The sequence below is a fragment of the Elephas maximus genome, chromosome 15 (genome assembly GCF_024166365.1).
Source record: "Elephas maximus indicus isolate mEleMax1 chromosome 15, mEleMax1 primary haplotype, whole genome shotgun sequence".
Taxonomy (NCBI): domain Eukaryota; kingdom Metazoa; phylum Chordata; class Mammalia; order Proboscidea; family Elephantidae; genus Elephas; species Elephas maximus.
In genome coordinates, this window is record NC_064833.1 from 42,163,230 (window position 1) to 42,176,621 (window position 13,392).

A 13,392-nucleotide genomic window follows, 5' to 3' on the forward strand; every position below is an offset into this window, starting at 1 on the left:
TCCTGGGCCAGATCCTTCACCTGTTTCCATAGCTACAGAACTCCCCAGGCTCCCACCCCTTTCTCTCTCTCTCTCTCACCAGATGATTAATTCCACACTTCACAAATAAACTTCAGGCCACTAAGTATCAATTCTCTCAACTTCCTGGCCCCTTCCTCCAAATATCTCTATCTATACCTGCATCTATCCTCACCTCTTTTTCCACTGTCAAAGAAGAGAAGGTGGCCCCTGTGTTCAAGCCTAATTACCTTATCTGTGCCTTGGACTTGACTTTCCTGGGCAACTTCTCTTCTCGCTCATATTTTCCACTTATGCTTGACTGGCTCCTCTCCTTTCCTTCTCACTGATCTCATTTTCTTCATAGCCAAACCCTTTGAAAGAACAATTCTCACTTGTTCCTCCACTCCCTTACTTCCATTCACTCTGAACTTGTAGTTTCCAACTGTTATCTTGCTTGACCTCTTCCCACCATCTTACACACCTTAAGCTTTCTCTTCCTGCCCAGGCTCTCCTACCACTCTCCTTATTCCTTCTCAGTCCCTTATGCTGCTCTACTCTTACCAGCGGAGTCTCCCAGTGTTTTGCCTGGGATCTTCCTTTCCTCTTCACATGATCTTTCAGGGTTACTGCATACTCTCATTTACTCATTTATTCATTTGGTATTTATTAAGATTTTGCTGTGCTGACAGGCACTCTGCTATAGGCTAGAGATGAACAAGGCAGGTTATCTGACCCCCAGGAATCTTGACTTGGTGGGAAATCATCTAAAGAAATAAGTGTAATTGAATATTACAAATGTTATATGAGCATGCAGAGGGGACAGAGCGGGCAGGGGAGGCTTCCCAGGGGCTTGAACTAAATCTTGAGCAATGAGAAAAAATGTGCCAGGAGGCCTGGGAAAAAATGAAGTTAAAGAATTCCAGGTAAGAAGGGAGCACATTGGCGTAATGGTTCAGAGCACATGTTTTGGCATCAGGCAGACTGGGATACAATCCCAGGCCCCTCTCTCTTAAGATGTGTGGATGACTTCTGGAGGGTTCAGCTTTTACTACCGTAACACAGAGATGGTGGTCCCTACCTTGCATAACTGTTGTAAAGGTGAGATAAGGGTGACAAAACGTAAAGTGCTTAGCACCATGCCTGGCATAGAATAAATAATTATTATACAATAACCATTCTTATTACTATAAGTTAAATATATTTATAAACGGGATATATGTTTTATAACCATTACAGCAGGACCTACCTCACAAGCTTTTGAAGAGCAAATGAACTAATACATGTGAAGTAACTTTTAAAAAATATAGCACAAAGGAAATGCTAGCAACACGTGCCATTTTCACAAAAATAGCACCATCAATGTCCAGATAAATAAAAACAGAGGCAAACCACAACATATCTGTTGAAGTTTTTAAAACCGTACTTATATTTGCAAAGCTTTACATACTACTGTACAATTTCAATGTATGTTTAAAAATTAGTAAATTAGAGGGAATTAATGTAGGGTTGGCATTACGGCTGCCCTAAAATCTGGATGGTTGGATTAACTTCTATATAAAGAAATGTGACTATTTTATTTCATTTTTTTCACTTTGGATTAGACCCAGTTGCGCTTGCTTTTATCAAACGTTCCTCTTCGGTAAAAAGTTGCTATAGTACACTTTGGAGATACATACTTGTATTTGAGAATTTATAACCTAATCTACACAAAAGTCCTCACACAGGGACAAGAAGTTCAGCATTTTAAAAATCATGTTTAAAAACAAAAAACTGGCAAGATCTTAGTAAAGTGACTTTTTCTTTGGGCCTTGGTAGGGATAGACATGGCTCACTTACCTGGGTTCCCTGATGGTTGATGTCGACGGCATCGCTCCATTCAGTTGTTATTTCTTCCAGCAACTCTACTCTCAAAAGAAGGCTAGGAAGTAAGTCTTTGGTTTTGCAGTCTGGATAAGTGGAAATCTGATGGTATAGCTCATGATGAATGGAGCACTCAGAAGGAATTTTTCTGCAATAAACCTCAAACTTTGGAATATCTGAAATAAAAAAAAAAAAAAAAAAAGGCATATGAAGATTTAGCCTTGAAGACAAAGACACAGGGATAAACATAATGTGGTAAGAGAAACTTCTCAAGAAGGGATTATTAATATTTTTATTTAAATATTCTTCACAGGATTACAGGTAACTACTAAATTAAAAACTTCCAGAAAGAATACAGGTTTTGTATTATTTAAATTTAATGCTATAAAAATACCTTTGATATTTTCCTTTACAAGCATTGTTACTGGACATCTGTTATGGAAAATTATTCGAGGACTAGGGTCTTCTGAGAGGGTTAAGTAAGTCACTCCAAAGTGTTCTTGATATGTCAGTGCTATTGCCCTGGAATAGATTCAAATGACAAGACTGGTTTAGAAATAATGAGTGCTTTTCTCTCTCGGTACATGTTTATTTGAATTTGCAATACCAGAACACCATAACACCTTCTCTTTTATAACTCAGATGAAATGTTGGCCACTGAAAGTAGTTCATTCTCTCGTCTATTAACTGCCATACACTAATTATAGGCTTACTAATTTTATTCTGATAATAATAGTAACATATATTTACCATAAAGTATTTTTAAAATGTGAAAAATTATTTCAAAGGAAAAAATATATAACTTCTACCACCCAGACAGAACTACAGCTAATCTTGTGCTAACCTTCCCCCCTGCTTTTTTCCTCTAGACATACATGCCTTCAACTCTTCAGATAGGGTACCTTCTTCCTCCTCAAAAGTGCTCAGTACATTTTGGCAGAGGAGGAGCTGACCTGCATTTAGAAGCACGACTAGAGAAGTTGGGTAGTTTCTCTTTTTAATAATGAAGGTAGATAGCATAATATTTCTCGTCAAGTTTCACAAGCTCGCCATGCTTTAAGGAGCTCTACTTTTACTATTAGAAGAAAGCTGTATTATTTAGAGCTAGAAAAACTGCTGTGTGGGTATAGGCTGCCCTCTACATCAGAGAAATTTTCCAGTGTAGACTTAGAGACTACCAAGCAATATTTCATATCAAAGCAAGGAAAATAAAATCCTCTCTGGTTTAAATTACACGGACTAACTGTCAAAATTTGTCAGAGAAATCAGATACTTGCCAAATGGGGCCCTTAGCTACACTGACTAACGGTGGTCAACAACACACTAGAGAATTTCCCAGATGGCCATCTATTTGCTAGTCAGTGTGTGCAGGTGTGAGTCCTTGTCTGGAACACCAGTGTGAATTGTCACTAGCATTTGGGGAAACCACATTAATAACACCATCAAATGTGGACTGCTGGGTGGGGGAGGAGGGAGTGAAGGAGACGGGGCAGTAGGAAGTGTATTCGCTTTCTGAGTACAGTCCTTGGATTAACACCAAAGTTCTTTTCCAAGCCTAATTCTGAAAGAGCCAGGCGAGTCAAGCTTCAGAGACTTTCTTTTTGATAGCTGAGACAGCTGGGGGCTGGGACTAGTACATAGTACTGTCAATCTAATATCTAACTTAATATTTATAGGTAAGGCAAATTTATGCTAATAAATCACAAGTCTTATAATTTTTAGAATTGTACACTTAAGTTTTGTTTCAAAGTTGGTTTTCCAGTTTAAAAAATAAATTTTGCTTATAGACATAGTCCACCTCACTTTCAGAAACACTTCCTTAAATTCCCCATACAACATCTCCAACCAGAATATAAAGACAGCCACACCTCCATAAGGTTGGGGATGAAAAATTTTCGTGAAATCATGAAAACCTAATGTTTGTAAAGAAGGAGAGGCCTGTGTAGGGAACAAGGACCTTACTATTATGGGTAAATTGAGTTAGGCTGGTATCTTTTAAAATATTACTCTTAAAAATCTCTACGCAGAGTGAGCTTCTTAGCTCAAGTAGACACACAAGACTATGTGGGCAATTCCTGTCTGGAGGTGAGATGAGAAGGCAGAGGGAGACAAGAGCTGGGTGAATGGACACAGGGAATACAGAGTGGAGAGGAGGAGTGTGCTGTGTTATTAGGGGGGGAGCAGCTAGGAGTACATAGCAAGGTGCGCGTAAGTTTTTGTATGAGAGACTGACTTGATTTGTAAATTTTCACTTAAAGCACAATTAAAAAAAAAATCTTCGTATACATCAAAAAAGCTAGGATGGCTAAAATCTCAAATAAAGTCTATAAATTCATAATCATAGAATAAGGTACCTCTCATAAGGTCACAATATGTTTCCTTGTATAGTTGTTACAGATACCATACATGAGTTATTCCTGACAGCTGCAGAAAGAACTTATTGCATGCAAAACCACCACCAAATAACAGTCCAATCTGAGCAAACTATTACATACCTCTGGCTTGATTCTGTGGTTGTTACTTGCATAAGTGGCAATCGGTAATTGGAGTACGTTGCGTGCAGTAACAACCACAGAACAGTCTTCTGTGACTTGTGTTTATATAAGTTATCTCTCTTAATGACTTCTGAGAAAAGCTCCAGTTTGAAGTTAAAGTAAAGCATGGGAAAAGAAAAAGGTTTTCCAACTTGCCTTTCTCATATTTTAACCCTTATTTCTCATTATTTTACAGAGGCTAAGAAGTCATAAAAGAAGGTGATCTTTTTCTTTTCCAACATATTGCTGCTATTCTGTGGCACAATCACTGTCATGTCCCCCTTAGGATAAGCCACCTCAGGGAAAATCTCATAAGCAGCACACTGGGATCATAACATTTGACCAACTGTATAAAATGTCTAGAAGCCATGAAAAATAAAAGAAAAACCCAGTTTTACATTTGGTGACCACTGTCACTCTCCTCCTGTCTCTCCTGACATCTTGATCAATAGCGATACGGACAAGCAAAGAAGGTCATTCGGACATGTATGTCAAATACCTGGTACTGAATCCATTCTCCCTGCTGGTCCCGAAGGGCACTGCCACACTCTGTCTGGGAAACTCCCGTCTAACTACAGCTGGCAGGCTCCAGCACTGTGAGCTGTCGGCACCCACAGCAGGAGAAAAGCCCAGCAGGACCTGTTTCTGAAGCAGGGATGCATCCAGCACTGACTGACTGATGTCGGGCATTAGGTCCCAGCAAGGCAGGGAGCTGGATTTCATGGCAGGCTGCTCTCTACCTGGGCAGATGCTAAACGTAGTGCTGTCTGGAACGTGAAAACACTGAAAAAAGGAAAGACGGTGCAGAAAGAACACATTAGTACAGTAATATAGCAGAGTTAAGTTTTTTTTAAAGCACTGCTTCTAAGAAATGATAACCACGGTCTTGGAAGATTAGAAATCTGTTTCCATGAGGAAGCAGCAAAAAACAAGTACAAGCAATGAGAGCAAGGTTTGCATTCCTGGGCTTAATAAACATGATAGAACTGAGGTGATGCAAAAGGTGTCGCAAAGTTCTCATTATCACTCCGAACATTGCAGAAATGCAGATGCCATCACGGTAGAAATGCCACATGCTGGAGAGGAAGTCTTTTCAGACACGTGCTGGCCCACTGAATGCTGTGGCACCCTGGGGGATCTCGGTAAGATGAGATCTGAATGGGAACTCAGAAGACAAATGTTTACGGCTCATCCTGTGGAAGAAGAAACTGATCCCAACCCTGAGATGGAATTCCAAGGGTTTCAGACACATTAGAGTCTCAGGATTATTAGGCTTAGAAGGGACCTTTAGAGATAATTTATCTGAACCTCTTCTTTCATAGCTGAGGAAACTGTTTTCCAGAGAGCTGATGACTTAACTTGCCCAAGGCCACAAAGTGGAAGTGGCAAAGTCTGGCCACAGCCAGGAGTCCTGATTCTCTATTTGGTGTTTCCCCACTATCCCACACAGTCTCCTTTGGAAGCAAGGAATTATCATATCTTTAAAAAGTTCCCACTACTGCCTGAAGCAGAGGCTGAAAAGGGGGACAATCCTTAGCTGCAAGGAAGAACCCGGGCCTTCCCCTTCTCCCAGGAAGCTGAAGCGAATCAGTAGTTCTTTACGAAACTAATGCTGTGGTTGCTGCTAGCTGCTATCATTACTGAGTATCTACCTACCCTTCTTACTTATACTAGCTCATTTAACCCTCACAAAAAACCTCCAAGGAATGCATTATCATGCCCATTTTGAAGATGAGGAAAACTCAGTGTTGAAAGCCCCAACCCCATGTCTCAGGAAGCCTTGGTGCATTGTAGGGTGGGGAGAAGAAGAAGAATTATTAAGATATATGATGATTCCCTTCTTGTCAAGTTCTTCACCCATTACTTAGATATTGTTGACTCTCTTTCCCAAGTGAGCAATCAACTGGGTACTTCTGGTCACCTATTTATGGTATCAATACTTCAATGAACCAAGATGAAATTCCTTTGTCCTGACATTTTTGTACGTTCCATAATGCACAGTAAGGTTAAAAGTGTAAGGCTTTCATCCTATTTGATTGTTTTCATTTAATTTTTAGAAGCTGAACTTAAGTGATAATAAGTTCATTCAAAGGCAAAGAAAGATAGTACTTTCCTACATGACAGTTTCAATAGGATAAATCAATATCATACATCTCTCGTTAGTCTTTTTAAAAGTTTGCCTGTTCATTTTAATTGTACAAAGAGCTGAACTGAAAATTCCTCTGAACAGTCTTTGACTTATTTTCCATAAATTCTATCACCAAGATGGTAATACAATAAGCTGGTACATCTTCACGTTAATTCCCCACATAGACACAGAGCTTTAGTGTTCCCAGGCTCGTGGTTCAGCCTGGGCCCCAGCCTTCTGCCCACACAGCTACTCCTGGCATTGCAGCCTGCGAGGCAGATGTTCTTTCACATGAGACTTGTAGCCAGTCCTCAGGCCAATGTCCCCGCTGGAGTAGGCTGCAGTGAGCATGCTAGAGGACTATGCTGCGGCCCCTGCCCAGCTGTGGCACAGGCAGATGAATCCAGCAGTGTGTCAGGATCTGCTGCTCTGTAGGATTTCTGCTCATTATTTACCTTGGAAGCACTGACCATGACATCCATACGTTTAATTAAAGCAAAAATAAATGGATTTCTCTTTACCTACATTCAGTGTTAGCTTTTTATCTGTTCTAGGTTAAAAACTGTTCATTCTATTTACTATTAACTTATCAAAGTTAGACAGTGATCATGTTATAAACTCCTTACCTCCTTTCCAGAATGAGGACTGGAGAGGGCTAACTGTGGTTTATAAAATATTTGATACGGTGTATTATTGATTATCGTAGTCTTGTCTTCAATCTGAATAATTTGCATACCTTGCTGTACCATGGAAGAAATGCAGAACTGACACACCTGCAAGATAATTGAGGAAAAGAGTAACTTTTAAAATATTATAAGGCATAAGAAAATCTCTTATTTTTAAAAGATTATTTTACCTATCAGTTTTCCCTGGACAATCCCAATTTGACCTTTTGTTCCAGAGTAATTACTTATTAGAGTCCTCTTTGATTCTCAAAAAAAAAAAAAAAAGAAAAAAGGGGGTGGTTTGAACAAAAATTAAATGGTCATCATAGTTACAGGTGATCCACCAAGAAAAATCTGTAAGGGGCCAGTATTAGCTCTACAACAGAGTACTCCAGCAAACCAAGTACTTTTGCTGTTCTTTTGTAGTGACAGAGGTCCCTGGGCGGCATGGTGCTGACGGTTTGCACTTGACTACTAACCAAAAAGTTGGTGACTTGAACCCACCTAGCACTGCCACAGAAGAAAGGCCTGGTGTTCTGCTTCCGTAAAGACTACAGTCAAGAAAACCCTATGGAGCAGTTCTACTCTGTAATACAGAGGGAACACCATGAGTCAGAATCAACTTGATGGTAAAGAGTTTGGTTTGGTTGTGTGGTGATAGACAAGAGACTTATTTTCAAGTGATTTCAACCATTACTTCACAAAATACTTACTCATAAAGCACTTACATATAAACACACACCACACATCTTTCTCAAAATAAAGAATTAAGTCCAGCATCCTTCTTCCTCCTCATGCTCATAACAGCACCTAGCTCACTGAATGTCTATCATATGCCAAGGAGAGCTCTGAGAACTCTAATAATGAAGAAGAGAACTATAACCACAAGCTGATTCTCATATATTTGTGCTCCACTTGTTCCAAGTACTTTATACATATTTATACTCTGAATCCTCATGACACCCACATGGAGTTGCTACTATTATCCCCATTTTACAGAAGAGGAATATGAGGCAAAAAGGGATTAAGTAACTTGCCCAAAGTCACAAACCTAACGAGGAGCTAGCTAGGGTCAAAATCCATGCAGTCTGGCTCTAGGGTCCTGCTCTTAACCAGTACATGTATCTTCTTATTACTGTCCCACTTCGTATAAGGAACTGATGCTCAGAGAATATGTTATTTGCCTATGGATACCCATCTAGTAAGTGGTAATGTCAGGATCTGAATACAGATTCTTTGACACCTAAACTCATACACTTTCCACCATGGTCATATTGCTAATTGAACCGTTTTCTACAACAAGAATTGTTGCCCTGAAATTTGGAAACGCTTTCTTCTTTGAAAGAAGTAAATGATTCAAAGGATTGAACCTAAGAGAACACAAGTGCGAAACAATTTTAGACAATCATGTTTCTGATGCATTGTGGCTGACACTTAGTAAATGCTAAGTCAATGCTATTTGGATTTAATTGTACTGATGCTTATCTTAGAAGAAAAGAAGATGCTATCTTGAGAGCAATGCATCCTCTTCCCTCAAAAACAAGAAGCCCTAGTGGTACAATTGTTCAGTGCTTGGCTGCTAACTGAAAGGCTGGCAGTTTGAACTCACCAAGTGGTTCCAGGAGAGAAAGACTTTGTGCTCTGCTCCCATAAAAATTACAGCCTAGAAAATCCTATGGGGCAGTTTTACTCTGTCATATGGGGTCACTCTGAGTTGGAATTGGCTGGACACCACATAACAACAACAATTACTTGTTGGAAAGCTTACAGCTATCTGATGCATAAATTCGTATTACACCTCAAGCCTTCCAATGTAGTTTCGTAACATCTGCTATTTCCATTCCAACCTTGTGTAAGTTTCATGAGGGCTTCCTTCCTTCTTGTCTGCTGGCAGGAACTGTTATGCCAAGAAGCAAGGACAACTCTTGCCTAACATCCCATGGTTTTGAGTTGCTGCCTAACTATTCTCCCTTTCTTTTTCTTTTAACGAATAAATAAATAAATAAAACCAAAAAAGCTAACTCTACTATCTCCCTCAAACTGCTGGTCCATCTTTTCTTCCCCAGCCAAATATCCCCCAACTCTCAAATTGTTACTCACTGACCCCTTGTAATCTTCTATTCTCACCATTCTTCCAAAACAATGGCCTAATCCCTTAATTAAAATGACCTTCTCAGTTCTTATTTTCCTGATCTCTCTATTGCATCTATACTATGCTTGTAAATAAGATCTTGGTAGAACTACTTTAAATGAAAGAAAATACTTGTTTCCCTACTCTCTTAAGAAGACTCATATGATGAACTGAATAGTAAATAAAGAATGGAATTTGTCTATAAATATTCAAGTGACCAGATTCTAGTAACCAGTAATTACTAACTAGGTAGCAATTGCTACAGGAAAGCAGATCTCAAAGTATGGTCCAGGGAACCCTTGTGAGAGACTCTGTCTCTGAGATCTTTTTAGCAGGTCCCAAGATCAAAACTATTATTATAATATTAAGATATTATTTGTCTTTTTCACTCTATTTCTCTCATGCGTGTACAGTGGAGTTTTCCAGAGGCTACATGGCATGTGATGATGTCACTACTCTGACACAAATGAAATGTGTACTTGTGTATTCTTTGTTTTAAAAATTTTTCCTTTAATTTCTGATTTGGTAAGTACCAATAGACATAACCCACAGAAATAAAAGGTCTTTGGGGGTCCTCAATAATTATTAAGAGTGTAAAGGGCCCCTGAGACCAAATGGTTTGAGAATCACTACAAAGAATGATGAAATGTCGATATAGTTTCTAACAGTTCATTTATTCATTCATAAACATTTATTCAGCCCTTACTGTAGCCACTCTGTGAGGTGCTGGAGGTAATGAGTGTCTGACTGTGTATTATAACACTTTTTCCAGGATTTTGGTGGTAGTTCTCAGCTTACAACTATTCAACTTTAGGTGATTCATACTTACAGCTCTTTGCCGTTTACACCCATGTTACAGTACTTTGGCCAGCAGAGCATAAACATGTGTTGCCCAGACAACTTTGAGGAAATGGATACCAGCCTTGAATTTTGAGGAAAAATCAACTTCTTTGTATGCGGGAAATTAATTTTTTTAAAAAACTACCAAATGACCCCAAATTTTCTCAAAAGGCTCTTCAAAGATGCCCATCAAAATCTAACTCCTCCACAGAGAAAGGTCATCCTGAATTCTGCTATTCTAATGATGTATTCCTTCTTTTTCTGATTTGGGAGAGCTAAAACAATGAAGATAAGTACAACAATAAGAATTCTACATGGTGCACTATGATACTGAACTCTCATACATACAACTTAATGTGATTAGTTACTATATTATTCAGCTTAATTGGTTCTCATAGACTTTAAACAAGATTTATGCCGAATACCACATGCCATTTGTATTTAGTTAAATAACTGATTAAGTATGATTTTTGTATTCATACCTCTAAAGAGCTGGGTACCAGTCCCCTGTTCAAGAACATAACTCTGTCTTATAACATTGGTTCTATGTGGTAGTCAGCACAGAAGCATAGTTTTTTGCTCAGGATGCCCTTTCCAGGAATATAGCCTCTGTTGCTGTTGCCTTGTCCTTTCGCTCACACTCAGAATGTTAGCAATACTACTTCCTCCTCTAACAAAAAGGCAGCCAAGTACAATTTGTGGATATTCTGGAATGAGTTCATTTCCCCCCACATAACTATAAATCAAGTGACTATTGGGTGTTCTGAAATACAGCAGTTACTAGATAAATTATGTGATACAGCTTTTATCACTGGTAAAGGAAAAAAAAAAAAAAAACCCACTGTGAAACAGATAGGTCTAAGAAGTTAAAAAACCATGTATTTCACTATTATAAATTGTTTGGAACAAGTGATACCAAAAGGGATCAAAAAAGAAAAGGGTAGACTCTTTTCAGACAGGTTAAGGGGATGGCATGCTATTTGCCCTTGAGCAACACAGACTTTGATCCTACCTTCTGATGTCCTGGGAAAGCACCAAGTCTTATTTCGGCATCAACAAATCCTTCTTCGTCCAATGTCACAACTTCACCATTACCTCCATCTTTCCACTTTGGAGATGTCAGGTTATGGACCAGTTTAATTGCTACTGACTTGTGCACAGTGTTTGTATTTGCCCAGTATATTCCAATTTGAAAAGCTTCCTGGAAAAAGAATGCATCAATTATAAAGTATTTTTTTTAACTTTGAATTTTTTTACCTCGACCTTCAGGAATTTTTTATATAATAGGCCTGCTAAGGCAACTAAATCCCTTTACAGTTTTTCTTTCTTTCCTTTTTTTTTTTTTGGAGAAATGGTAATATACATTTTATTTTGGTTCCCAATGTCTTTTCTGATTCACTGTGGAATTCATGTTTATAGAATGGAAAAAAACAAAAAACAAAAAACCCTCAAACTGTGACTATCCTATTATCCTATAAATCCCAAAGCTTAAAAACTAAAGATTTCATCTCATTTGTCAAGAGAATAATATGTAGCATTAGGTCCACGTAGGTAAATATTCCAATTCCATAGGTAACATCATCGGACTACTTGAAAAAAAAAAAAAAAAAAACGCAAATGAACAAAGATGATGTTTATAGATTGGAGCTTAAACAAAAACAAAAAATCAACGACAACTCTGAAACTTTTCCCTCTCAGAAAAACATAAAACATTTATTATGGAGTTCCTTTTATTCTGGTTTATTATAGACTTAAACATCTTCTTGAAGTGGTCTAGCCTTATAAAGAAAGGTCTCTTGTGATAGAATTTAAAGTCTTCCTATGAAATTTCCTTTCACAGTTAGGTTTTCCTCCTTGTGTCAGTAATGATTCCACTTTGTCATTACCAAGAACTTGGTAGACATCTGTGATTATGGCTATCCAAGCGAACGTATAGTGGAAAGAGAGTCCGAACCAAAAAAACAAAAAAGGCTGCTCAGAAATCCTCAATTCCTATCCATCTTGCGGATCTCAGGGAATGTGTGTGAGAACCACAAAGAACATCTAGGGGCTGGGTTAACACACAATATGGCTCTGTACCTCTAACATATCCTGGGTAGACCAACCCTAATGCTTGTCAAATATCCTGTACACAATGGAAATGAGAAAGTAACTAGTACAAGTCATCAAATTTAATGATAACTCAAGCATGAATACTGCTGATGGAAAAAAACGAAGACAGCTGAAATGTCTCTGAATATCAAAGAACATTCCATACCCCTTACGTACACATTTTAAGAGGATAGTTCTCCACAAGTAATTCATTCTGTTAAAAACACAAATGCAACCTCAGAACAAAAGCTGGTTGTTGAGAGAAAAGAATTCGTATTAGGTGAAAAACTTATAGTACCTGAAAGTTAGGAGGAATAATAATTTTGCCAGCAGGAACCTGTAGAACAATCTTCTCTCCTTCAAACAGCCAGAGGTCCCACTTGGACTGATTGATAAGCAGAGCCCAGGGTAGAAGTTCTATCAACAAGGTTTTAACATATGGCTTCCAGACTGACAGCTTTACTCGCATTGGGCTATCCCACTGACTCAGCTGTTCATTCCTGTTCCAAACACCATATTCAAGAGACTCAGTGAAATATGATGATTTTAGTATTCATGAAATATGTTTACAGATTCCAGATACACAATGCTCCTGTACGATACACTTCACACCAGAGTCATCCAATGCTGCATTTGCATCCGAGGGGAAGAAACTTTCCATGTAATTATGTTCTAGATTAGGAGTAAAGAAATCTACAAAATACACTTACTAGATAATAAAAGGTCAGACATGCAAATACCTACTTTTTTTTTAACCTTTCATGGTATCTAACCTTTATATGAATGATCATTTATTTCTCAATGCTGAGAAACCTTATTAAAAAGATTGCTGGAGAACATTACCTGTCAGAATCCTTCTTATTGTAGGGCCACATGGGTTGAAGGGATTTTTCTGGCCCATAGAATTCTGTAAGGATCTGATTAACTGTGCCTTCAGGGTGTACCTTAGTGGCTATTTGCTTAATGAGGGATGTTGAGACGGGAACAGCACAATCTGAAGTACCATCTTCTTCTCTGTGAAATGCGGGAAAAAAAGCAAGAATAAATATCCGATTTCTAAAGTGGTCTACAATCTATTGAAAAATCTCCAATGACAATATACTACAGACCAATTATTTTTGGTGGGCTAAAGCCAAAACTTGG

General features: G+C 38.4%; 1 protein-coding gene across 8 annotated transcripts in view; it reads right to left on the reverse strand.

The window, feature by feature from the left end:
* The window catches only part of VPS13B (vacuolar protein sorting 13 homolog B), a 915,182-nt gene that overhangs the window by 37,965 nt on the left and 863,825 nt on the right, over window positions 1-13,392 (reverse strand). For all 8 annotated transcript variants that reach the window (XM_049854597.1, XM_049854595.1, XM_049854593.1 and 5 more), the window contains 7 exons: window positions 13,093-13,263; window positions 12,548-12,749; window positions 11,171-11,359; window positions 7,149-7,295; window positions 4,894-5,177; window positions 2,255-2,382; window positions 1,837-2,036 (listed from right to left, as the gene is read on the reverse strand). In XM_049854597.1, the coding sequence (XP_049710554.1) occupies window positions 1,837-2,036; window positions 2,255-2,382; window positions 4,894-5,177; window positions 7,149-7,295; window positions 11,171-11,359; window positions 12,548-12,749; window positions 13,093-13,263 (1,321 nt within the window). The remainder of the gene's footprint in view (window positions 1-1,836; window positions 2,037-2,254; window positions 2,383-4,893; window positions 5,178-7,148; window positions 7,296-11,170; window positions 11,360-12,547; window positions 12,750-13,092; window positions 13,264-13,392) is intronic.